A 26464-nucleotide genomic window follows, 5' to 3' on the forward strand; every position below is an offset into this window, starting at 1 on the left:
AATTTGAGGGGGAAACCCCAAATACTTGTAGACCTCAGGTCACATAAAGCTCTTGGTTCCCACAAATGATATTTTGCATTTTTGCTAATTTCTTTAAAAAAACAGATCACAAAGGAAGTTCAGAAGCTATTTACACGGTCACCTAAAATAAGTAATGTAATAAGAGTGAATGCTGGGCTCATTTGAACTGGTGGATGTTGTTTTGAAAGACTTCTGCTCCTAGTAAAGTCAGTGAAGGTGCTTTCGATACCTACAGGCCCTGGATTGTACTGAGTTTATCATCCCTCTCTGACGGATTTAGGGAGTTTGAATCATCCACCAAAATTTGAAAAGCTGCTTGGAAGCTCTACTTGTAATAATTTCTTTTACTGAAAGTGCCATATAAGAGTAGGGAGCAGAAAAAGGAGAATGTGTAAAACTGGATATCAGCAAAGGTGTAATGTAAGATGTACATAAATGTTTTACCTTAACCCAGTGTAATTCTGATCTTAATCTGTGTAACTCAGTTTAAATTGTATTGATAAATTTCATTTGTGATCATTATCTGTCTTTTCTGCCACATTGAACCTTAGTAAATGGCCCCTTCCCACCAGTATGGCACATGCAGAGTAAACAAATCACCTGCATGCTGTCAACTTATGTGGAAAAAGCCTAAGGATGAAGTTTGTGTTTTGAACCAGGATTATATTTTAGTGCTTTCACACACTTAAAATCTGACTGCTGCATGTGCCATGAAAGGTTTCAAGAAATATGTGCCTCACTTCCCTCATACCATTTGTTTCTAAGTGCAGTTTTTGTGCCTTGGATATTTTGTGCCTTGAAAATACCTTATTTTCTTTCTTCAGAAATGTATTATGTATTGTTATATTTACTTATGAGCTTAAGAAATGTTTCTGATGTGTATCCTAATCAGCTGTTGTTTGTTTTCTATATAAATTCATAGAAGAAAACCTTGCAAGCAGTTAGTGGTACTACAAGCTACAAAGATTGGCCAAAAATACAGGAAAATTAAGAAAGGGCTCCCAAACTGTGTAGACACTCTCTGTGGTATAAACCAGCTGCTGCTGCAAGATCCTGTTTGGTAAGAGGCATTGGAGTTACAGAAGGGAACACATTAGCCAAATAAGTGCTCTTGGTTTTGCAGTTCCAGATGTAAACAGTGAGAAAAAATAGTTAATTGATGCAGACAGAATGGTAAAAACAATGTTTCACTGCATCACAACACCTGAACTAATGACTTCAAGTGGATTGACCTTTGATAAATGGTCATAAAAAACTTTTTTGATAAAACCATTCATTTTCCTCTGACATACTGATGAAGAGATTGGGTCTTTTTTGAAGCCATCTTTCATTCTTATCTGGCTCAGCAGGGAGGTTGTATCTTTCTGCCTGATTGATTATATAGTCCTATACCTGTACATTGTAAATAATCCATTCTGAGTAGGCTTTTGGGGCATTTGTTGAAGACGAATTCTTGCAGTTATTGCTAGTAATAAGCAGCAGAATTTAAAATCAGTGTTGGACTAAGTCAAAGAATGGATTTCTACTGTGCAAAAAAACCTATTCAGCTATGTTCTCTAGGAAGAAAATGGGACCAAGCATCACATCTGTTGCAACAGAACTTTAAAGACAGAACTATAAATAACACATGAAAAAGGGAGTTCTTGTGCCTGTTTCTGGTGGTAAAATAAAACCTTTAAAATATGGATGCATTTGCATTGCAGTTAGAAAGCAATGGGGGTTTATATGTCCTTGTCTTGAATACTAGCAGCACACCAACACTGTAAATTTTCTTGGCTCTATTAGTGTAACCTATGTCTACCATTTCTGTTTTTCATGAAGTCTATCTACCACAAAGGTGCCAGGGATTATTTTATGAATCTGAGATTGGTACTGGAACACAAAACACCCATCTTTCATTGTAGGATAAACTGAAAGCATGTTAATTTGCTGCATTTTGAAAAGCATGGAATCATTAAGTGACAAGCAGTCCATGCTCACAGCGTGTTATTATTGAGGCTTGCTTTATCAGTAAGTACTCCTTTCTTTAGTTTCCAAAGTTACTGTGACTTTTCAAAGAGGAGTTCATGGCCCTGAAGTTGCAAATTTTGATGATACAGAACAAACCCAAGGCTTCTTGAAAACAGTTTTTTGGAAATGCAGTCATGTTGCACCTGTTATATGACTAATGCCTTATGGGATGTAACAAAGAAGGAGACTGGCTCTTCTCAGAGGTTCCCGTGAGTTTTGCATGGCCTGGTTTTTGGTAGTGGGGAGGCCACAGAGGTAGCTTCTGTGAGAAGCTGGCAAAAGTTTCTACCATGTCTGGCAGAGCCAATCCTGGTGGCTCTGAAGGTGGACACGCTGCTGGCCAAAGCTGGGCCAGTTAGAGAGGTTGTAATGCCTCTGTGATAACATATTTAAGCAGAAAATCAAAACAAAGTGCACACAGGTTTTTTTTCTAACCAGAGAAGGGAAGAAGGTGAGAACATGTGAGGGAAACCACATGGAGACACCAAGGTCAGTGGAGAAGGAGGGGCAGGAGTGCTCCAGGCGCCAGAGCTGAGATTCCTCTGCAGGCCGTGGTGAGACTGTGGTGAGACAGGTGTGCCCCACCAGCCTGTGGGGATCCATGGGGCTGCAGAGATCCACCCACAGCCCGTGGGGGAGGTGCTCACACCAGAGTGGGTGGACACCTGGAGGAGGCTGTGATCCAGTGGGAGACCCAGTGGAGAGAGGGGGCCCTGCTTCCAGGCTGGAGCAGCCTGTCCTTGGAGGACTGCACCCCATGGAAGAGAGACCCACACCACAGCAGTTTTGAAAAGACTGCTATTTGTGAGAGTGAACAACTGAACATGCTGGAGAAGTTCATGGAGAACTGTCTCTCACAGGAGAGACCCCACAGTGTAGGAGGGGAAGGATTCCTCTCCCAGAGCAGTGGAAGCAAACCCCAGGTGATGAACTGACTGAAACCCCCATGCCCTGGCTCCCTGCACTGCTGATGGGAAGGAGGGAGAGGTTGGGGGAAGAAAAGGTGTTTTAAGGGCTTATTTTATTTCCTATTATCTTCCTCTGATTTGGTTTGTAATAAATTCACTTTGCACCTCTAAGCCAAGCATGTTTTGCCCTTGGAGCATTTCCTCCTGGTCCTTATCTCAATTCATGAGCCCTTTTTCAAATTTTTTTTTTTCTCATATCTGCCCAGATGTTTTAGGCGAGGATGAGTGAACAACTTTTGTGAGTGCCTGGTGTTTGACCAGGGTCAAACCACAACAAATTACAAGAAGCAATGGGCACAGGCTGAAAACATGAAATTCAATCCAGACATGAGAGGATGAAGATGGTCAAACACTGGCATGGGTTGCCAAGAGAGTTATGTATCCTTTATTGGTGGAGACAGGTGTTCAAAACCCAACTGGATATTGCCCTGTGCAACCAGCATCAGCTTAGCCTGTTTGCACTGTGGGTGGAACCAGATGATCTCAAGTGGCCACTTCTACCCTGACAATTCTCTGTTTCTGGAGGGGTTAGCCTGACCTGAGAGGCAGGTGCTAGTTACCATGACTATAATGCAGGCAAGCACAAATGAAGCATCTCCAGTGTTGCTTGCAGCAGATGAGCTCTACAGAGGGTCACCCCCCTGGATGGGTTCTTTTTCTTCTCTTTCACACTTTTCACTTGTATTCCAGGTCTTACACTGGAATGTGTACTCATCAGGGAAGGCTGAGACTGGGAGTGGCTTGGTACCCAACCCAGCCTGTTTGACCCTTTGCACCTCTCGCCAGCTGGCAGTCACTGTGTTGTAGTTCCTCAGCCTCAGAGGTTCTGTTTTCACTCTTCTTATTTTTCACAGCCTTCACTTACATGTTCTTCCACACCTAAAGAACAAACTTCTCAGTAGAACCAAGTCAACAGCACACATCTGGGCTGCACTGGGGTGGGTCCTGAGGGACAAGCAACTAAATCCTGAGCTGTGGCTTAGAGGCAAGGGAGTACACTGATTTTAGAAGCAGCACTTTGTACAGGGAAGAAGATGTGGATATAGTTTGATGAAGGGGGATGTAGTTCCAAATAGAATACCTTCTGGGGAGGTGGAGTGAGTTGTAATTATAGGTGGAATTTTGTTGAGAGTAAATACTTTTGTGGTACCTGCATTCAGATCCTGTTGTCTTATGTAATGTTCTCTGACACATAGCTGGACTACCACAATGGCTGCAAAACTTTATGCTATTCGTTATGGCCACAGGGATGGCACAACTGCTGCCCTTACAAGCCACAAGAGGGAACTGATGCTGCCAGTGTGGCTTGTTATTATTGTACATGGGCAAGAGGGATGTGTGGAAGGTTCATTTTCTTCACATTGCTTGTTCACTCTTGAACATGGTCAAAAGGGATATTTGGAAGGTGCTGTTCTGGGCCATAGCCTCTGGTCAGACTTCTTATTTCTAGTATGTTGTGAAAGGTATGTTTGTAAATGCCTAGGATGTCATGAAGAATGACAGTGTTTGGAGGCCTATTTGAAAACCAGTGAAAATAAGGCACCAGTGTGTTAAAGTTTCTCAGCTCTGTCAGTTGGGGTGGTGTGGTGGTTGATTTGGAATGACAAAAATGGAAACATGCTCCAGCTGTGCAGATTGCAGGATGCTATAAGAGAACTGAGTAACTCAGTGTCTTGAATAACACAAACACAACTTCAAGTTTATTTTATTAAATCGAGCTCATGGTAAAATAATTAGTTAAGCATCAATCAAAATCAAAATTTCACTGGTGTTTCTGTCAATACCACAAATATCTTTGCTGAGATGCAGTCATAAACAAATCAAACATTCGTCAATATTACAGGTGGCAAGGAAGCTTTGCAGGTATTAACCAGGAAACAGGCATAATTAAGTAAAATTAAAAAGAGGAAGCAGATTTAAATTCTAACAGGTTTTGATTACATATCAATAAAAGGTGGCAAGAAGATATGTTGCTAATAGTTTTCTTAGCATTTTTGCTGGTCTCAGCAACTTTATAAACTACAAAATTTAGAAAAATGAGGAAAAATGCAACATGATTAGAGGTCAACAATTTAATATTAAGGGTTGGACAATTTTCCCTCACAGCCTTACTTTTTCAGGAAGCTGAAAGAGAAAGAGAGAATAAATGCACTGTGCCTATGTACACGTGGTGAGACAGGGGATGGTAAGGGTCATTCTGAGATTATTCTGGATTTGTATAAAATTTTGTTAGTTTACAGCAGTCATTTGAAATTAAGGTGATGAAATATCATTACGGTACAAATGCAGGTTTCCAGGAAAAGAGAGCAAAAGAGAGCATACAGATTTCTATAAGTTTGTTTTATTTCTTTTCTGGATTCTTTTTCCTCTCTGTGAGAGTCAAGAGAATGAACTGCATTTCCCTTGAAGTCGGCATTTGACATAGGGCTAGATGATGGCCTGTGTGCAGAGAGCTTTTATGACTCCACCTTACTTTTAAACAACAAAGCCAGAAGAGCAGATTTGATAAAAGGGAGCAATATTCCATGCTTTCTTTTCTATTTAGGACTGTCTTGTTAGGACAATAGAAACAAGCAGTAGAAGGGTGTTTTTTAGTGGCTTAGGATGGTTTCTGAATGCTGCCTTCTTTGAGGGGGGTTGGATGGAAGGAAAAGAACAGGCATTTTCAGTACAGGTGGCTACATGGCTAAAGGTTGAGATTTTAGCACTGGAGTTCACATTTTTCCATTGAACAGTGAACCTTGGTTGCTGTCTGAGAGCAAGTAATAATTCATTCCAGAGGAGAGCAGAACCTACCAAAAAAGAGGATGCTCTTGGACTTGTTGTGTCTGATGAAGAAGTAGAAAGGGTGGTCAACCCTAAATTTGAGAACATGGCTAACATGTGCACTTGTTAGTTCTGTAATGACAGCAGTAGCAGCAGCTGCCTCAGTGCCCTTCTCATCAACTGCAACAAAAGACTTGTGAAAAACTTTGGAGATCATCACTTTATCCTTCTCAGTCATTCCACTGAAATCAGCGTTGATGCTGAAGGCACTGCGCATTCCCATCCTGATGAGATTATCACTGAGGTCATATCTCTCTTCCATTTTGAATTTAGGTAGGTACAGATCCACCAGAGTCTCAGTCATCTTCTTAGAATTGGTCCATTCGGACAGCTTCTCATACGTCAGTTCTCTCTCCAGCTATCATGTAAGAAAGGGAAGGAATTTGGTGTTTGCAGGGAAAAACAATTAATTAATGATGAATTAATCCATTTTATGGCTATGCAATGAATTCAACATTTTAAATAGCAAATTTAACATTTAGCTGAAAGCATGAAATAGAAATTGGATTTACTGATGATCGGAGATAAGGTGCATGAGAAATATTTGAGTCTTAAGGCTGCAAAGTTTTGAGCAGTGCTCTTTCCAAATTAATTGCAAAAGAGAGATGCGAAAGGCATTCAACAGCTGCCATCCTCCATGGTAGTTCTTTCCTCTCTTTTAATTCAGTCCTGATTAAAATTGCTGTGTGGCACATGGTTTGGTCCAGTTCTATAAAAACATGTGTTAATATTATTGCATATTGAATGACAAAGCTTGACAGCTTTGAAACAAAGTGCTTTCAGCAAAGTCTTTTACTGCCCCTCAGTTTACTGGGCACTATGCCACCAGGGTTCAGCTCAGATCAAAGGGAGGAAAGCAACTGAATTGTTTAAACTCCAAGAATTTAACAATCTTGGAATTATAGTAACTACAGTAGCAGATCTCATTGTAGCAAACACAGTCTCACCAAAATCCTAGTTTTTCATAGAGCAGAAAAATGATAGGAGGGGAGAGGGGAAAAAAAGAGTGAGAACAATATAGAAACAAACTTCCAGGCCATGGAGAAAAGGTGTAATCTCAGGAAGAACCTGTGATTTCTTGTGTGATGGTGTCTCTCCTGAACGTGCAAGGAAGGGAGATTTAACCATTACAGGTCATGTAAAATTGTGTGTCAGTGGAGGGTTGTCAGACATAGCAGTCATGTTGAAGAGCTGAGCATCTGATTATGCAGTGTTGCCTGTCTTCACTTCCTACCTACCTAAGGGTACTCAGCATGGAAGAACTTTCTTGGGATTGGATAAGTATTAGAGAAAATTAATTCAGCTGGTAGAGGAGGTGAAACAGCATGATAGCCTGTCCTCGGAAAGGGAGATATTATTGTCAGCCTGCCCTTCTTTTTTTAAACTATTGAGCAGTAGTACAAAATGGTTGTAGGATGCTTTCTTACCTGTTCAAGACCTGTAGTGTTGTCTTTGATGTCATCAGGAAGGAGGATGAACATACTGAGTTCACGTTTCACATACGGCAATTCGATCATTTTGAAATTCATTGTTTCCATTATAAGAACTGGAAATGTTTTTCTTATGTACATCATCTTTACAGGCTTGGTCTTGTTCTGAAAAGTATTTATTTATAAGTAAGAAATCATTCCTTGAATGAAAGAGTGATGATGTCTCAGTGCAGTGCAGGGAGAGGAAATTTCATAGGAAGCTTTTAAAACAGCGATTTTTCATCCATTTTCCAAAGCTATTCTTGACTGGATGACATTGCTTATCTTGGTGTCTGTCCCAAAGCTTTTGTTGGGGGCTGAATTGTGACATTTTTCTCTTCTCCCCAAAACATGTCCAAGGAGGAAGGAGGAAGACAGTTAGAAATGCCTGCAAGGATTAGGGGTATGGATCAGGTGTGGGATATGGCCTTACAACACTCTGGCAGAAAAACAGCAGTGGATTAAAAGGATGAGTGTTGTGCAGCTTATCAGTGGTTTCTCTCTGGCAATAAAAGGTGACCCGCTGATTGCATGACAAAAGATAACACTAGTGTCTGTCACTGTTAGGGACATGAAAGAACAAGCAGGCAGCAGAAAGGTCAGCAGGGAAAGTTCTGGACTTGATTTTTTTGACTCTGTCTTATATACACTTTGATAAGAGGACTAAAGATTGGCTACACAGGTAGCCACCTTTTCGACTTCATTGGTGGACATCACCATCAATCATCTTTCTCCTCCCAGAGGAGAAACATGTAAACAAAATACATAAATTCTAAAACTATACAAATTTTTTTGAAGCTGCATGAGAATAAAATGCAAACAGTGAAAAGCAGGCAAACTTGGGGTCACAAGTGTCAGAGCAAAAGGGCTCATGATGAGAGGAGTGCCTGAGAAGCAGTCACATTGTCAGGAGTATGTAACTTCTATTAACATCCATACCCCTTCATTCAAGGAATACCCCTTCATTCAAGGAAGCAGATCATGTATACATGCTAATCAGAAGATAGAAGTTGAGCAAACACACTTTGTGGAAGCTGCACAGAAGCTGCACAGCTGCACCCTTGTCTTTAACTGTGAATTCATTGGCATCTCTGTGATGGATACATGCCATTAACATTGCCTCTAGCCTCCAGCAGCCATACAACAGATAAGGGCACCCTGTTGCAGATGTGTTTGAGCAAGAATGATTGTGCCCACCCAGCCTGGTTGCACAGCACAGAGACCTAGTACTGTACTCATCCATGACATGCCATCTAGTTCCCATCCATGAAGCCTGGACTCTCAAAGTCATGTTTTTACAATTTAGTCAATTTCAGCACTGTTTTACAGAAAAGTGTTTAACGACTATAGTGATTTTGGAAACAGTAGCTGTTACCTGGATCTCACAAACATTTACCTGAGCACATCCTAATGTTTCAGTGAGCTGAGCACTGACAGATTTTGCCGCAACCAGCTTTTCACAGAGTCTAGTTACCACAGGGCTACCGAAGAGACTTACAAAATGGAAATATTTCAGCAATAGTTGTTGTAACCAGGTTGTTTACAGTAAGAAGGATACAGGAGGAACTTACCTTGCTCAGTCGGAAGGGTTGCAGCTCTGTATCTTCTGCCTTAAATTTTACTTCCCATTCTGCCTTGAAGTAAATGGCATTTATCAAGATCAGCTTGGTGGAGTTTGTCACATCTCGTGGACCCAGCAAATTCTTGATTTTGCCTTTTGAAAGCACAAGAATCAGATTTCATTCCAGCATAGCGCAGTGAAGACATTTTGATCAGTTTTTTCTCTCAGTTCAGCTTCTTAGTAAAGAGTCCATGCCTCAGTGCCCTGCTCCCTAAAATGCTCCCCTGACATAAATCAGTGCATTTCTTTACAATCTCTAAAGCTGTTTGCTGACCTGTCCTCCTGGCTCACTGAGAGGGATTTACTCCTTCCTCCAAAACTGTCTCAGCTTCATGGCAAGCAGCTAGAAGCAGAAAGCCTCACTGTCTGGCTACACCGGGTAGAAGGAGGAGCCCCTATGCCCTGTGCAGGGTGGTACAGCAAGGCAGGCAACCCCCTGCCCTGGAGCACACTGGTAGGCAGAGGTGTCTCTCCCCTCTGCCTGCTCTGCCAGTGGTGCCTGGGTGCAGCAGCAGGGCACAGTTGTGCCTGAGGACCAGCTGCTGCAGAGCACAGGGGAGTCAATGGGAATCTCCTCAGTGATCTCACTAAGATCCAGATCAGATGTTTGAAGCTGCTAAAGTGTGCTGCTCTTTCTCTGTCCTCCCACCATGTCTCTGCTCACTGCCCACACCCACACTGGAAGGAATGACCTGGCTGTTGCAGTAGCACCTAGGGAAGCAAGGGCACCTGACTTTGTGGGAGAGCAAAGATGTTGGGGTTGAGCTCAACTTACCCTCAGTTTGTTTTTCAACCCAAGTGTTGATTTCCTTTCCTGACTGTTCTGGTGCTGTTTTAAAGTTAACCTTCTGTGGCTCTGCTTTGTAGTAGCTCTTACTGAGCTGTATGTATGTCTGAAAAATAACAAAAAAGTGAGCAAAAAAGTTCTGTACAAGAGAAATATACTATTTTTAGTCCCAAAAGGAAGCTGTTAGCTCTTACACTTGATAGATTCTTGGACCTAGAGGACTGCAGAATCTTGCTTGTTACTTTCTGCTGGACTGTGGGTTGACGATTAAGAAATAACCAAAGAACAGAAATTTCACATCTTTTGTTCCACGATTTATCTGAAGAAGTGTGGAGGGCCGTGCACATCCTATGGATGTGCTTATTTTAATTTCTCATTTACTATTCTATATATTGGGGATTCCAATACTAAAGGCACACTGCATGTAAAGGAACCCCTACAATACAGTCAAAGGGCAATGCATCCTTAAATTCTGTGAGCAGACTGACTGGTATTTTCCAGTTAAGGTTATCAATGGGGTCCAGTGCAGTATTGAAGGTCAGCTTCCAACCTGTTTTATTAATGGCAAGTAATTATAAATGAGAAATATTTTTTGCACCTTTTCTTACTCTTCCCTGAGATTTGACTTACAGGCAATAATAGGAAGTTTTTTTCCACGTAAATGCAGTTGGCGCTTTTCAGGGAGTAGGTGCTTCTGGGTTTGTTGATGGCAGTCAAGAGCTTCTTGAAGCCAGAATGGATATCTGTAGCTTGCTTGTTCTCAGGATCCTTGGAAAAAGAAACCAAACATTCAGCAACTTCATTTTTGCATGAAGCTTTCAAAACATGCTAAGTGATGTATATGGGAGAGGATTTGGGTTCCTTGTCCTTACTTTTTATTTTCCCAAGTTTACCATCACTGCAATTTACAGGGCTCTGTTCATGACTGGATTAACTGAGTTGCCGTGTAACAAACCTTTCAGACTATCCCAGTGAGTCATACTTTTATGCTTCTGAGAGTCTGAGTGAGTGAAAGGAACTGAACTTCAACCTGTTGTGAAGTATGGTTGGGGTTTGTACTTTAAAGAGAGATGCAGACAATAAATACTGGACACCTAAAGCTGTATCTGGACATTTTGATTCTGGAGGTTCTCTATAATGGAACTTCAGTTCAATAGATACCAATTTTCTTCTCTTCGGTCTTCCCCGAGAAGGTCTGGTCACAGAAGAGGCTTCAGCTCCTGCTCCCAGGGTGAAATGAAGGACCTGCAAGCAGAGTTTCCAAAGATAAGAAACAGGCATGAGGGACCTTGTAAGACTTAAAGTCCAGTGGGGATCAAATGGTTTTCATGTTTCTCTCCTCGTGATAACTCACTGTGCTATCTGCTGCTTAGGTGACTAACCAAAGGAATGCTAAGCTGTAGTGACAATAAATCCCATGGAATAACAATGTGTAGCACCATCCCCCTCCCAGACCACCAACACTGCTCCTGTCTGCGTGCTGCAAGGCAGAACTCCCTTCCACAGCTGTTTCTCCCAACAGTAGGAATGTGTTTGTGCAAATCCAAATGGTTCTCCACACAATAATAGTACAAAAGCAACCTACCTCTGCCATCTCAGTTGCTGTAGCTCCTTTTGCTCCCAGGTACGTCAGACCCAGAGCAGCTGATATGCTCCAAGGAGAGAAGAAAATGTTTTTTCCCTTGTTGCTCTCATTCAGCTTGTTGAAAAGATCAATGGTAAACTTGCCAACTGATGTGGAGACCACTTCCATTTTTACAACCTGGAAAGAGTCAGCAGACAGAATTGTACTCTTTGAATGTTGAAAATTCTGCACACAGTACCCATTAGTGAGAAATGTTGCATGTTCAAGACAATCCATTTAAATCACTGAAACTAATAGCATAGTTGTATGTTTACCTTCCACACAGATACTGTTTGCCACCTGTTAGGAGCACAAATTTCTTTTAGTTTCTTTTTCTTCTTTTATACAGCTGCAGTTTTCTTTGTGATTCTTCCTGCCTTTGGTTTTCACAGATGTGCAGATTTGTAACCTCTGTATATATTTTCCTTTTTGTCCTTAACAAAAGATTTATCAAAGCAATGTTCCCTGGGGAATTTATATGCATTTTTAGTACATTGTTTCACAACATGTTTGAGTTTCCCACTACTACATTTTGGATCCATATAGAATTGACAGCTGACACTGTAAAAGGATTTAGGGGTAATTTTTAGGTTAATTTTCTTTTCCTGGCCAGCGATGTATTCTGAGTGGCTTCATGAATAGCAAAGCTGTTGTTTCCATTTAGATTCATGCAGTTTATTCATTGTGTGTACCTACCACCCCTTCTGTATGTTCCAGCAATTTTATTTTCCCCAGAAACTGCCAGATGCCTTGAGGTTATGGGTGTTCCAGGCTTTAAGATAGCTACCAGTAACACTGGCTTCATGTCATTTACCACTCAAGAGACCAGAAATGCTTATATTGTTGTTGGTGGTGGTGGTTTTAATATTTGTATCTCTGGAATGGAGCTACAAAAATTGAGGGGCAATCTCTGAAGTCTGCAGGTATTTATGAAGTGTTTGGTTCCCAAACAACTACATTCTTTCTGGTAGTCAGTCTGCCTTCAGGACAAAGTCGGTACCAAAAAGTGATTTTCTTTCCATGGAGAATATAACCAAGAGATGGGAATTTCTGTTTTCAGCTAATGAATACTCCTCTGAGTCTCTGGCCTGATAATGTGCAGTGCTGTGCCTTCACCTCAAGTACAGAATTCTTTTATCAAAGTTAAGATTTTACCAGTAAGATAGTCACTGCCTTAAGAAAACTTTCCTACCTGTGAATTCTGCCCCAACAGTAGTTTTCCATAGGCTTATTTTCTCTAATGGCTGACATTTAGAAAAGCACAAGGCAAGAATAATGCATTATAACACAGGTATATTATCATTTATCCATACAGTCACACATGGCACAGATTGCTTTTTAAAAACATCATAAAAATTACTTAAATTTATTCAAATATTTACCTTTAATCCTGTGAGAGAGAAGACTTAGGTCTTGTCCTTAGTCAGGTTCTGTGTTTGTGTGTTAAGCAATTTTTAAATTAAGGAACATAGTACTGCTTTCCCCTCTCTTTCCCTTTTATCTACATCCAGGTTGCTTCCACCTACCCAAAGTTCCTTTCTACCACATCCCCAAAAAGTCTTATGAAATTTTGGCCTTTTTGTTGACCTGGTCACTTTTCAGGTTGAGACATTTCAAAAGAACAATGGAATTAAAATCTGACATCTGTTGTTGCACCACAATAGCCTACTGACAGGATAACAAAGCAAGTTACTGATTCCAGAGTTTTTCTGGTGTTGTGGAGATAACTGCTATGTTGTTTGAAATAAGTGACTTGTAAAAGGGTTACACAATATTTGGGTTTGGCTTCTGGATTTAAGCAGATATAGAGAGTCTGAGTCTCCTCTCTGTGAATCCTGAGTTTCAAATGCAGTACCTCAGCATAAAACACAAAGCTTAGTGATTGAATTGGACACTGGGAGTCCAGCTTCAGACTGAAGATCATTAGGAACACAGACAGAGGCAAAGCTGTGAAGGAGGATAAGGGATGGACGCCCCACTGGTTGTGTTGGTGAAGAAATCTCATTGCAGTTATGGCTGGGAATCATTTGATATAAACACTGCAAAACCCTGAGTTACTGCACAGTAAGGAGGAGGGCAAGAATTGAAACAACTGTACTGGGAGGGCTCCGGCAAAGACAGAGAGGAACAGGAGAGGTAAATATGGCACAAGAGCTGTCACTTTGAAGTCTCAGAAGAGAGATAGTGATGGAAGAATACAGTGGCAACAACTCTAAGACTCTAGAGGGCAGGGGAAGGTGCAGGAAAGGAAGGAAATTGTACTGTGTGCTAAGCATTTTACTGCAAGCCTGATTACAGTGGGTCAAGATTTCTAAAAAATGTCAGAAATCAGTGTTGTGCAAGAGAGTGAAGAAATGCCAGGAATTAAACAAGTTCTAGTTTTAGTATGGTGAATAAGTCCTCCAGAAATCTGGATAGGAGAAAAGTCAGCCGAATGGTTAGATGGGGAGAAAGGCCAAGCCAGGAGACTCCCAAGTCCAAAAGATATATCCTGTGAGCAAGGTTGCCTTTGCTAGTCAAGATGCAAGGATGCAATGCAGGATGAGAAAGGGAGATGGCAAGGCAGAGTGGCTTTTGACAAAAGAGAAAAAAAAAATCACAGATATTAACTGAAAGGGGCATCCAGAGATGAACCTACTGCTTGGAGCAGGTCCATGAGTAGGTAAGGTTAGCCATAGCCCTTCCAAGGATGTAGATTTCACAACATTTCCTGCACTGCTGTTCACTCTGGGAAAATGTTGATCCCTAATGTACAACTCAGTTTTCATGTGTTTTGGTCACTGCCACTCAGTAATGATATGGCACAGCCAAAAGGACATCAACTCTGTCATCTTTGCAACCATGCTTAGAATAGTGAAGGAGAGAGAAAAGGTCACCCACATTTCCACTGACTTTAAAGCCTGAGTGAGTTTGTGTCCATGTTGTCATGTTGTTCCTCCTTGGCCTTCCAGGTATGGCTTTCCTATCTTTATTCCCAAGGCATATCAGGAAGTGCTTAAGAGGCTTATCCATGGGGACATGCCACTCTTCCATGAGATGAAGGAGGACATGGCGGAATTGGATCTGAATGCACAGGGATCCAGTGTCACATTTCATGATTGAGACAGGCAGAAGGCGTTTCTCTTGGGGCTCTATACGGATAGTATGAAGCACATGCTTCATAACACTTTTCCTGTGTTCCTTCCCATTTGGGAAGCAGAGCCAGAAGGGGTCCTGGGAGCAGCTGAGCACTTGACAGAAAATAGAAAAGACTCAGGGACTGTCAGCAGTCTCTTCTCTGCCAGGAAAAAGGAGTCCTGCTGTTTCAAGATGTGTTTATAGTAAGATCCTGTTCATGTGTGCAAGTCCATTAAGAAACCTGGTCCTTTGCTCTCTGTTATGAATTCAGAGAGTCAGGAACATTCCCAGCAAACATGCATGACTGATCAGGACACTGTCTTAGGAGAAAAAGCAGGGCCAGGAGTAAATATGAGCTGGGAGATTCACATTCATCTTCCAGATAGCACTTACGGCCATTATTATTACTTGTACTAGTATTAGACTTGATTCTCCCATTTGATCTTGTCTCAAACCAGTGAATAAGTGGCAAAGTAAAATGAGACCAAAGCAGTACAGTGCTAGGCTGGTATTGTGTTGTAAGGGAGAAGTTGACAAAGGAGAAGGTTGTGAGGCACGTGTTTTATTTTCCTAGTTCTATAGTGTTGTAGATATTTTCCAGTTGCTGTGGAACAGAGATTAGAAAATACATGTGTTGGCCGCTTTTCAAGCAAAAAGAAGCACCAGTATCTGGAACAAAGGTGATTTTTCAGGTTTATTTCATTGCCAGTTCTGCCAGGCTCAAAGTTGGTAAAAAACTGTCATGAATGTGGGTGAGTAGCATGCCTTGGGGTCAGCATGAGCTGAAACCAATGGAGAAGCAGCAGCATTCTGCAAGAAGGAGATTTTCCTAGGGCTTTTATTTTATTTCTTAGGTATCAAAACTTTAAAATTACTGGTTGAGCTCAGCTCAGTCTTTTCTGAATTGTGGAAGTTCTGGTTCAGGAAGTGCTGAAAAGACTAATGTTTGGCCAGGAAAATGAACCAGAGGCATAAATTTGAGGGTTTTTTTTAATAAATACTCTCTTCTAATATTGAGAGATTTGTTAACAGTACAGGAAAATTAAGAAGTGCACTGGTTATTGAGATGTTCTTTGTGTTGTGTGTTTAGTTCATTTTTGTTGTTGCAATAACCTGTTTAGTAATTGAGTTTCTAGGGGGAAGAAAACCTTCCCAAGAAGAGGATAGTCTTGGTCTTGTTGTGCCTGATAAAAAAGAGGAAAGGGTGATCTGCCGAAAAGATAACAGCACCAAGACTCCGTGATGCCAGTGTTGCTGAGCTGGCAGCTGCTGCCTCTGTGCCTTCTTCATTGACTTCCAGGTAACACTTGTGAAAAACCTGTGATAAAAACAGATCACCAGTCTTGGACATGGCTGTGAAATCAGCTTGACCTTCTGTGAAGGCGTCTTGTATTCCCATCCTGCTCAAAGCAGATTTGAGGTCATATTTCTCTTCTAACGTGAACCTGGGCAGATAAACTTCCATGTTCATTTTCTCCATTAGTTCTGGGTTGGTCCATGCAGACAAGTTTTCAAAAGTCAATTCTCTTTCTAGCTGCAGTAAATAAAAAGAAAATTAGAAAATTAAAAAAATGTTCAAAACTTGTGCTCTAAAGGCTATTTCTTCTCTTAAATGAAGAACTTTTCAAGATATTTTAAGAGTACAAGAAAAACAGTAATGAAACAGCAGTTTGGTGATCTTTTTAACTAAAAGAGAATGTTGTTCTATGGTTTATCGATGCAATATTTGAAATGCTCTCAGTAACTGTCAGGGAATATAGTAGAGTTATAATGGTCTGGTTGTTTTTCTGTTCCTAGGGCTGTTTTCCCCACATTTTAGAATTTACTGAAAAGTGCTTTCCCCCGCCCCCCGCCCAACACCTTAAAAATGAAAATTTCTTAAGGGTTTGCTATCCAAAAGCAGAATCAGGCTTTTTACAGAAGGTGGCAGTGTCCATACGTATTAGTTCTGGACATCCTGGAACATAAGAGAGACTGCCCAATTTTTGGTGGGTTTTTTTCAGAATGAAATCATATCTGTCTGAATTGGTGTGGACTGTGGATCTCAGCAGCGCTGGTTTTCTGTCCTCATGTTTGTTTGTCGGGAAAAGGGGCAGTCTTACAGGCTTTGGGTTACCTGTTTCCAGGACTGATCAAGTTTAGCAACCACAGATGGCTGGCCTCCAAGACTAAGAAATCTAGTCTGAGCTTCAAGCTCACAGTATTAGACCAGATTTGGTATTTGCTTTACCTTGAGCCTGATCAGTACTCTCCTTCCTAGAAACACGACTGCAGCCTCCTCTTTTACCTCACACAAGCATAAAGTAAGTAAATAATGGCACTTTTACTTTTTCACATGATTTCTATTCTCAGCTTTTTTACCTTTTGTAAGCCAGAGATGTCACTCGGTAGCAGGATAAACATGCTGAGGTCGTTATTGACATATGGAAGCTCAAGAACATCAGCCTGAACTGATTCTATGTAGTTTAAGTTAAATTTATCCCTCAGGTACATCATGGGCACTGGTTTAGTTGTATGCTGCAACAAATCAAATTGAATGTTTTACATTTGTTCTCTGAACAGTAAAAGGAGTGAGTTAAAGTAGCACAGTGGATGTTTATTGTATTTACTCTACAAGCTGCCCAATGTGTCTGAGACATCCTTATGGGGAGGACACAGAACACAGGATCTTCAGAGGATCCCTGCAAGGCACTGGAAAGTCACTAGGAGGCATGGCATGCTCTCAGAGCTGTCTCAGATGAAACCAATGGTAGGAAACTGTATGCCACTCTGACTTGTTGAGTGGTTAGAAGTGAAAACTTAAAGAACTAACCCATAGAGTTTTGTTCACCTCTTTTTTTCCTACCTTTGGAGAATGGAAATTTTTTTGAGTAAATTCTGACAAGTTATTTGTGCCTCAGGGCCTGGTATGTGTGTACAGTTTTAGTGCTCAAAGTGTGAAATAAATGTACTGAATATACTGAATGCTTTAAATAAAATAACTATCCCACCACATGGATTTAAAGGGTGACAGGATTTCTCCCTCCCCCCATATTTTTCAGGTTTTTTCCACCTGCAGTGTAGGAAATAGGGCAGTATATTACCATACCATGTTTATTCTGAAAGGCCTTTGCCTGGTAGCTTCAGCTTCAAACTTTGTTGCCCAGTTTCCTTTGAAGTAGAGTGCATTTATCAGGACTAGCCTGGTGAGTGAATCTACAGATCCAGAAGGCAGCAGATTTTGGATTTTACCTAGAGAAAACAGAGGGACATTCACACATCTGAAACAGTTTCTCTGAAAACTGAAACGGTTGCTCTGTTTCAGTCTAAGTGCTGGCACAGTTTCTGGGGGTATAATCCAGGGAAATTGTAAGTGCCAGGAGTAGCTATCTAGTTTGAGATTATTCCCTAGTAGTAGTTATTGGGGTAATCTTGATTTGCAAATAAGAATAAGCCATATTCCTCACACCTCAAGATGGAGGACACTAATTTTCGTAAGAGCTTGTCAGTAAATGAGTAATTTTGGAAAAGTCTGATTTACCTTTCTGAGGTGAATTGTTTACCTGCCATGGGCCCCTTGGGTACAGAGAAGTCAAAATTACTTTCTTTTGATTTGGAGAGGAGAGGCTGGAATTTACCTTCAGTCTTTTGTTCAACACTGGAATTGATCTCTCTCCTGACAGCATCTGCTGCTCCGACAAAGTCAACTGATTGTGGCTCTGCACTGTAATATCTCTTGGCTAACAATAAGTATTCCTGCAATGCAAGAGAGATACCTGATTTAGATTTATTGTCTGCCAATACGGGTATGACTACAGCCAGAGATAAAAATTTACATGGGCACAAGCACAGTGTTTTCTCAAAGGAACAAAGTGTTTTTTAGTGGAAACACTCAATTTAAGCATTTGCATCTAACTTCATCTACAAATCACTCTGAGACTAGATACACATCCCCAAAAACTATAATTTAGGGTGCAAAGTCTAAGGGAAAGTATAATGAAAAATATGCATATTGAGGATAATAACATAATTTGCAAATTTACTGAAAATATTTAAAGTACATGGCTTATGTTGCCATAGGTAGATCATGAAGATTAAATGACACTACATAATCTAAATAGAAGTCTTACCTTACTGAAAGGCAATGATTTTTCTCCATATAACTGGTTGACACTTTTAAGTAGGTAATTTTTAGTAGGTTGGTTGATTTCAAAGCTGAGTGCTTTAAATCCATTATGGATATTATCTGATTTGCCAATCTCTGTCTTGGAGAAAGAGAAATAAAAAGGACATTATTCATCTGTTGTGTAAAAATCCTGATTTTCCCCTTCATGCAGATCCAAGTAATGTATTTCCCTTCAGGTGATCTGTTACCTATATTACAACAGAAGAGGTGCTTTAAACTGGACAGCTATTAAAAGAAGCGTTTTAAAGTATTAGAAGTCGTAGATGTGGTAGAGACACTGTGGGTACCTTGGAATGAAAGTGTTAAAAGCCTGAACTATGTAAAATATTTAAGAGTTAATAGGAGGATATTGTGAAACTTTGGATATCCAGAATATAAGAGTCAGACAGTAATTCTTAAACAATGCATGAGATTTGGCTCTATCACTCCCCTAATTTATGAAAGTGATACAGTGTTACATGGAAGGTTTGCCCCTAAATTTCTTGATCTCTCTCTTAGTATTTTTTGTTCATTTTTTTTTAAACTTTCAGTAATTGCAATAAGTTCTCTATATTGAAGTGACAGGATTAAATGAATGGGGGTTCAGAGTCTCCAGTGAGCTCAAGGAAGAAGCTGTGAATTAGTAAATGAAAAATCTGCACCTGTGCTGTATTCATCTCATCATTATATCAGAATCATGATTTAGCATGAACAGACCCTTAAATCTGCAAAGTGTTGGAACCCATAGCACTACTCATAGTGCTACCCATAGCACCCTGTAATTCTTACAAACAGGGCAAATGTTACTCATGAAGAACAATCCCTCCCCTGTTCATGCAGTGCAAATGTCATGTTGACATAACCCCTAAAATAAATCTTCCCACCATGGGATTTGGCTGTGAGATGCAAATCCATTCATCAAAACTGGCGGCAGTTGGGGTTTTGTGGGCAGACTGCAGGGAAACAGCTCACCCCTCTAAAAAATAAGGATGACGGGAAAGAGCAGGGAGAAGGGTTTAATATCACCATCTTTGAATGGTCAACTAGCAAAAAGTCTTTACTGACTCAGAAGGATTACATTTGTTCTTCTGTATTGTTCTGCTATGGTAAATTACACATAAATTAGGACAAGATGCCTGCCAGTATGGCAAAGACATCTCAGGAATAAAATTGTTTAAGATTTATTGCAGACAACTGGTCTACTTTGGGAAATCTCAACATGTAACTTAAGAATGATACCTTCTTAATTGAAATGGAGACTTATTTTTGAAACATATGAAGGATAGGTAGCCTGGAAAAGTTAATGTTCTGGTTTTCATTGTCTTGATGCTGCAATCAGACATGTGGAAGAGCAGCTCTTTTCTTGAGATTAGCTCTCTGAGGTTCTAGCTTTTGAATAGTAATAGTTTGAGAAAGAAATCTGTCCTCAGGGCTAAAGGCAAAGGATCAAGAGATCTATTGATCATCAAGAGTTACATTTTGCAAATTTGAGGTTAGATTGTGCAATTCTGTGTAAAAGGCAGAAGCATGTAATAAGTGTTGCATTAGGTGAAGGTATCACAGGATGCTGCACGAGTAAATTGTGTACACTAAATCTGAGGAAGGCAAGCATAAATAATTGCAAATGTAGAAGGGAGATACAAGCAGGAGAAGATGTGACCACAGCTTGATCACCAGTTTGGATGAGATACCTTCTGGAAACATGCACGTTGATTTGACAGACTCTGTTCTGTTCTGGAGTAGACATGCATTCTTATGGTTGTGGTGACATTTTTGGCTCCTTCAGCTTTGTTAAAGTGAAGTACCTGCAGTGGGAAAAGCAGTAATTAATGCAACAATAGAAAATTTGCTGTTTCAGTGACAATCTTCAGTGTTGTCAAGGGGACTGGTAATGAGGACAGTCAAGGTCAGATTTTATTCTTGTGTTCAGTCCTTACTGAATAGGAAATGTTTGTCTAGGTCTTGATGCCCATGTGAACAAAATAGCTTGTGTAAGCTAAGCTGAGGGCTGCAGGGTAGAGCTCTTACGTACCTGGCCTTTATTGAGGAATCTGCCTGCTTGGAGTTATGCCTTGGGATGACCAGTTAATACCTGGAAAGAGCCAATTACCCCCAGATGGAGTCTACTAAAGGAATTGTCTAAATAGAGCTCTGCTATGTGTCATAAAGCCTGAAAACTCTGCAGGCAGTTCCATGCCTAAATCCCTTTCTTTGGGCTTGTTCACCTTACCCAGGCTACAAAGGGGTGCAAACAACCTTGGAACACTTTTCAGAAGAGCTGTGCCTTTTGTTTTGTTTTGTTTTCCCTTTGTCCTAACAGAAGAGCACTCCTTTTTTACCCCATGGGTCTCTCTTGTTCTGTAAATCAGGAATTAGGTCACTGCCTTAGCAGGTGGAGCAACTTCTGCCATAGCAGAAGCAAACTCACAAGCCCCTCCTCCTACAACAGGAGCTAGCTATCTGCATAAGTTGTTTGGTAACCATGCCCTGGGACTTTCCTCACTGTCCCCTGATAACACTGTGAGCTTTGAACAAGTGCAACTTGGCAATTTCAGTAAGTAATTTTGCCTGTAAAAATACATACCCCAAAGAAAGGGTTGTAGTCTCAACATAGTTTTTCTCTAACCTTCTAGATGTGGATTTACGTTTAGCAAAGTGTAAAACTTGAAATAACTATAGGGGAGAGTCCTCAAAGCTCTACACACAATACAGCTTTCCTCTGTTTCATCACAGCAAATTTATGGCATGGAGGACATAACTTGAAGAGATCATCTCTTTCAGACAGATACTTTTAGAAGACCAGACTCACCTTTGCCATCTGATCTGCAGTGTTGCCTTTGGCTCCCAAATAAACAGTAGCCAAGGCAGATGAAATACTCCAAGGAGAGAACAAAATATTCTTGTCACCATCTTCCTGACATTGATGTTTGAAAAAGTCAAGAGCAAAGCTTGCATTTGCTTTATTCAATGTATCCATTGTCCTGAAGCTGCAGGGAAAGAGAGAAAATAATGCTATTAATGAACCACCAACTATAAATACTAATTGTTTAGAAGTTCCTCTTCACTGTCTGAACCTTTTTGTGATTTAAAGGCTTTCTAAAATTGCCTAGATGAAGAATGAGGAGTATTAACTGCTATAAAGTCACATAAAGTTTAGCAAGTCCTATTTCACTGATGGCGCTAGCTATCATTTCTAGGGATGAACTAGCCTCTAGCTGTGTTTCATATTTCTTCTCCAAGAAATTTATTGCACTACTCTTTACAGCATCTTGGAGTGACAGCTGATAGTGTTACTCAGCAAAGCCTGGGCTAGAGACTACTGCTAAACTGTCTCTTATGACAAATCTTATGCTTCAATTTGTTCAAGAGCCTTTTTGATGCTCATCTCTGTAGTGAATACTCTGGTAACAGGAGCAGTCAAACTATTCCTTTAGATCAAGCCAAAACACTCCTTCCTATACTTTAGCAAGTACTGCCTCAACTGTGGCATGCTAAGCATCCTGAATACCTTTCTGACTTTTAAAAATGTCCTGTAACTGTCTTACAGCACTAACCCAGATCCTACCTTCCCAGTTCTTCTGCAATACGAGCTTTCTATATTCAGCAGACCACAAAGGCTATTTAACATTTGTCTTGCGGGTTTAGCTGAGGGCTCTAGTCAGGAATTAGGAGCTATTCTGGTTGGTATAGGATGGCCTTAGAGAAAAAGACAGTTTAGGACCCTAGTAAATTGCAAACCAGGACCTGTCCTGGTAATTCTAATAACTAAAAAGCATAAAAACAAATTACCTGACATAAGAAAACACAGTGGTTCATAGTCTGCTATAATATATATGCTGGTCAGTGAGCTCTAGAAATTATAGAACTCTGAACAACAAGTTGTCCTTCCTGTATATTTTTAAGACTTTCGTCTTCTAGACTGTGCCTGTGCCATCTTAGTTAATTGCTTTCCCAAGCATTAGTTGTTTCCTGTTCAAATACCTGCTCCATTTTTTTTCTTATGCATTTGTCAACAAAGCAACATCAGCCAAGAATAAGTGAAATAAACATTATCTAGAGATCAATACAGTACCTTGTTTTGTGCAGGGAGAAGCACTGCTGCTCTGGGTGTCTCCAAGGTTTCTGCAGTTCACATGAAGGGTAGGATGAATTTATAGTGTGCCTGGCTGGTTTTGCAGATGTTCTTATGACTCATGACTCTGCAATGTAATATGCCCTATAGGCCACATCCCTGTGGAAGAACTGAATCACCTCAGAGTAGGATGTGAAGTGATGGTAAGAATGATACCATACAAGAATTTTACAAAAGTGACAGCTTAAGTATTTCTATAAACACTTTTGTGGCAACATGCTAGTAACAGCTTGAACCCACACTACTTTGAACAATCTTTCCTTTGTGGTTTGAAGAGTTTAAAAAAAAGGCAGTCACTGACCTACTTCTTCTATGTTTTGTCTCACAGAATTTATCTCTGAGAAACAGACAGACAGAAAAAAAGAAAGTGACTTATATGTGAGTTTTTCTATTGCCCGCTTCCTTCTGAGAAAGTATTTGTCATTCCTGGTGGGTTTCTGTTTTGGGAAAATGGGTTTTGTTAATCTTGAAGGATTCTAAGACTGCACAGCCAGGGAAACTCTGTAGCTGTGAGATAGGGAAGGTTAAGAGAGAGACACCAGACTCTTGCTTGTTTTAGCAATAGGCAACGTCACTTGAACTTAGTGTGGGTCTTAGATTAGACTTCATTTCTATTTCCCCACCCAGTCTGGAAGCTGATTGACCCATGCAGCACGGAAAATATTCCTTATTTTCCATTCCAGAGATGAATATTCTGTCAAATCCTCTTTTTCTTCTCTCTTGGGCTACTAAAATACTTCCTTCCCTGATTTTCCTTGCAATCATGCTGCCCCTTCTTCTGTAGTCCTTCCTGTATCTGTCCATTCCCACTCTAACTCCTACCTGAAAAACCCTTTAAAATCCTACCTTGCCTTTTATTTATCTTTTTCTCTCTGCCCTGTTGATACCTCCATCTTGAAAACCTGATTAGGAATTGAATACCTCCCCAACACTGAGCGGGACTCACTCACAAGGTCTGTTTCCTCAGCTTTCTTCTGACCTGCTGTCTGTGAGCATACATTTAACAGGTTGTAGGGCAGAGGCTTGTGTGAAAGATCTCATAATGAGGAATGAACAATGGAAATACCTGCACAGTTTGGTGCTGGGCATAGGAGGTTATAGCTGGAAAGGATCCCTTGACAACAGTGAAGCTTCTGTATCATTAATTATGTAACTTGTGGACTGAAAGCTTTTCTAAAGTTGCTTTCCTACATGTGAGAAACCACATTACTTTAAATTGGATGGTGTTTTCCTGCCCTTCAGCTATTTTGAAATGGTAGCTATGCAAAATGGGCATGTTTCAGTGTGAGTTGTAATTAGATGTATTTGTTATGTTTTCCAGAGAGCAGCATAGTGCAGGAGAGATATTCACTGCAGAACTGATTGCTCCTGGGAAAGTTGTAATCTGTTTATATTGGCCTAAATAGTCTCCAAAGTATAAATGATTTGAGTAATCTTTGCAAATTTAGCCCTGTTGTTGAAAAGTGATAGACAGCCTGAAAAGACTTCAACCCTTAGAGCAATTGGTGTGGATTTTCTGGTTATAAAGCGGGGGTGAACTTTATTTGCTAACTAGTGCTAACGCTTGCTGCCTTACAAGAAGTGACTGAGGTGTTCTGTTTACACAGAAATGCTGGATTGGGCTGAATGAGAGGTTTGTGCTTTTGCACAAGAGTTTACAGATACCTTTTTAAAACACCTCTTGAATGGCATGGCTGGTAGTTAGGAAATAAAAATAAAAAAAGCATACTGAGTAACTAAAATTATACCCATCTCAGAAGACAAAATATGCTTTATCAATATGATGGGTTGATAATATTTTCTAATATCCTTTTAAATTAGCATCATCACTGGAGGACACAACTCACTGCATGGTGGTACTGCTGACTCAGTAGCAGTGGTACTCCCACTCCTTACTAAGTCAACACAGCGGCACACTAGGAGACTTATATTTGTGTTAATAGTGTCCTTCCTGTGGGAAGTAAACCTGTGGTCCCTTTCACTGTGGTCATTCATGTTTCCATTTGGTTAGGGCAAATATTGGCAGGATTCCAGTGCCCTGGCCAGCTATATAAAGGCATTTGGTTTTCCTCCAGTTTCAGTGTAACTTTACGCACGTCATTGTGACTATACAGTGTCTTGCTCTGTTCATTAGTGCCTGGATTTAGGAGTAGGTGACATGTTTCATGTCTGAACAGAACGTTATAAAGTGCCCTATAAAGTTTCTTAAGGGTCTTGATAAAAAGACTTGCTGTTACAGAAAAACGGTAGCTTCTGCTCTCACACAGTATTTTTAGGATACAACCTTCCATGGCTGGTTTTCATACCCATTGGTAGCTTATTTTTACTATCAACTCTGTATAGCTCTTGGAAATCTCATTTAATTCACATATATTAATGTGAATTAATATCCAATCAATTCACAACTAACATGTTCTATATTTCAGGTAGATCAAAAGAAAAAGTAGTGTTTGAAAGAAAGCTCTTCAGTTTCCCTGACATCCTCAAGTATTTTTCACAAGTACAAGCACTGTTTATTTACTTGGCAGGGAAGAATTTCTGATTCATCCAGCAGAGCACTCTGTTCAAGTTTTTGACTCAGCCAGAGTTGTCCAGTAGGTTTTAAACATGAAAAGTTTTTAAATACTCCCAAACCTTTAAAAGGACTTCATGAGATACAAGAAGCATGAGGAGGAGAAGAGTTTTGAAATATGGTAATATTTTAATCCTGTTGTAGGTTTGATGTAATTTTTTTTTGTTTTGTTTTAAATCTCTGCGCTTTGTTTAAACCTCTGTGAGGAGGACAGGAGCACACAAAGTGAGAAAATAGTAAGAGTGATAAGTACTCTACTCTGCATTTGTGTGGCCTCTTGAATACTGTGTGCAGTTTGGGGCACTACCATATAAAAAAGACATTGAGCTATTAGAGAATGTCTAAAGGAGGGCCATGAGGATGGTGAGGGGTCTGGAAGGGAAGCTGTACCAGGAGCAGCTGAGGTTGCTTGGTCTGTTCAGCCTGGAGAAAAGACTCAGGGCTGACCTCATTGCCCATCCATCCGTGAGGATGCTGGTCTTCAGGAGGAAGAGGAGGTGCAAGGAATTAGAGGTGCCAGTGCCCATCTCTTCATTCTCATGACCAGTTACAGTACTTGAGAAAACAGCATGAAGCTGAGTCAAGAGAGGTTCAGGCTGGATATCAAGTAAAGGTTCTTCACTCAGAGGATGATTTGGCACAGGAACAGGATCCTCTGGAAAATGATCATAGCACTGAGCCTGTCTGAGTTCAAAGAGCATTTGGACAACACTCGCAGGGCACATTGTGTGGCTCCTACAAGTGTCCTATGCAGGGCCAGGGGTTGGACTCAGAGACCCTCATGGATCTCTTCTACCTCAACATATGATATGTTTCTATGAGTAGGAACATAACATTTTCTGTGTTAAAGAGAGCTCTCTCCTGGGTGATGACTTTGTCATAGTGTAACTGAGAGCATGGCATGAGCTGTGCCTAACATTGTCAACTGAAGAAAAAACTATATGCATCACCTAGACTGATTATAACAGATTTGGGGCTGTGCTGTAAAAGAAATTTATGTATAATGATAGGTTTTTTATCAACCTGAAATCTCAAATAGTTTTAAAGTTAAAGAGATATTCATTGAGTGTCCTTTTTCACTTTAAAGCTTTGGTCGATAATACACGTCTTTATTTTGAAACAGAGTCGATAGTGATCTCTTGTGCACCTCCTACAAGTAAATTTGCAAGCCTT

General features: G+C 40.5%; 2 protein-coding genes across 2 annotated transcripts; both read right to left on the reverse strand.

Annotated features, from left to right (window-relative positions):
* Positions 1 to 4688: 4688 nt before the first annotated feature.
* Positions 4689 to 14850, reverse strand: LOC136365328 (heterochromatin-associated protein MENT-like). The gene is made up of 8 exons (XM_066325687.1): positions 12709 to 14850; positions 11288 to 11464; positions 10864 to 10947; positions 10333 to 10470; positions 9691 to 9808; positions 8866 to 9008; positions 7253 to 7420; positions 4689 to 6183 (listed from the first exon to the last, which is right to left on the reverse strand). The coding sequence occupies exons 2-8, from the start codon at positions 11453 to 11455 to the stop codon at positions 5770 to 5772; spliced, it is 1233 nt and encodes a 410-aa protein (XP_066181784.1). The 5' UTR covers positions 11456 to 11464; positions 12709 to 14850; the 3' UTR covers positions 4689 to 5769.
* A 273-nt stretch (positions 14851 to 15123) lies between these two features.
* Positions 15124 to 22918, reverse strand: LOC136365320 (serpin B10-like). Its single transcript, XM_066325675.1, has 8 exons — positions 22660 to 22918; positions 21397 to 21574; positions 20279 to 20392; positions 18553 to 18687; positions 18061 to 18178; positions 17532 to 17674; positions 16805 to 16960; positions 15124 to 15977 (listed from the first exon to the last, which is right to left on the reverse strand). Exons 2-8 carry the CDS (start codon positions 21562 to 21564, stop codon positions 15576 to 15578), a joined length of 1236 nt encoding a protein of 411 aa, XP_066181772.1. The 5' UTR covers positions 21565 to 21574; positions 22660 to 22918; the 3' UTR covers positions 15124 to 15575.
* Positions 22919 to 26464: the final 3546 nt, after the last annotated feature.

This window comes from Sylvia atricapilla, chromosome 1 (assembly GCF_009819655.1).
Source record: "Sylvia atricapilla isolate bSylAtr1 chromosome 1, bSylAtr1.pri, whole genome shotgun sequence".
Lineage (NCBI taxonomy): Eukaryota > Metazoa > Chordata > Aves > Passeriformes > Sylviidae > Sylvia > Sylvia atricapilla.

What these genes read in the sequence shown, in the direction of transcription:
- LOC136365328 (XM_066325687.1), bottom strand. Translation starts at nt 11,455, where the DNA reads ATGGAAGTGGTCTCCACATCAGTTGGCAAGTTTACCATTGATCTTTTC. An exon ending in CAGCAACTGAGATGGCAGAG is followed by an intron (nt 10,948 to 11,287) that starts GTAGGTTGCTTT and finishes CTCTGCTTGCAG; the next exon opens with GTCCTTCATTTCACCCTGGG. An exon ending in GGTTGAAAAACAAACTGAGG is followed by an intron (nt 9,009 to 9,690) that starts GTAAGTTGAGCT and finishes TGCTTTCAAAAG; the next exon opens with GCAAAATCAAGAATTTGCTG.
- LOC136365320 (XM_066325675.1), bottom strand. Translation starts at nt 21,564, where the DNA reads ATGGATACATTGAATAAAGCAAATGCAAGCTTTGCTCTTGACTTTTTC. An exon ending in GGCCTTTCAGAATAAACATG is followed by an intron (nt 16,961 to 17,531) that starts GTATGGTAATAT and finishes GATTTGTTGCAG; the next exon opens with CATACAACTAAACCAGTGCC. An exon ending in ACATCTCTGGCTTACAAAAG is followed by an intron (nt 15,978 to 16,804) that starts GTAAAAAAGCTG and finishes TATTTACTGCAG; the next exon opens with CTAGAAAGAGAATTGACTTT.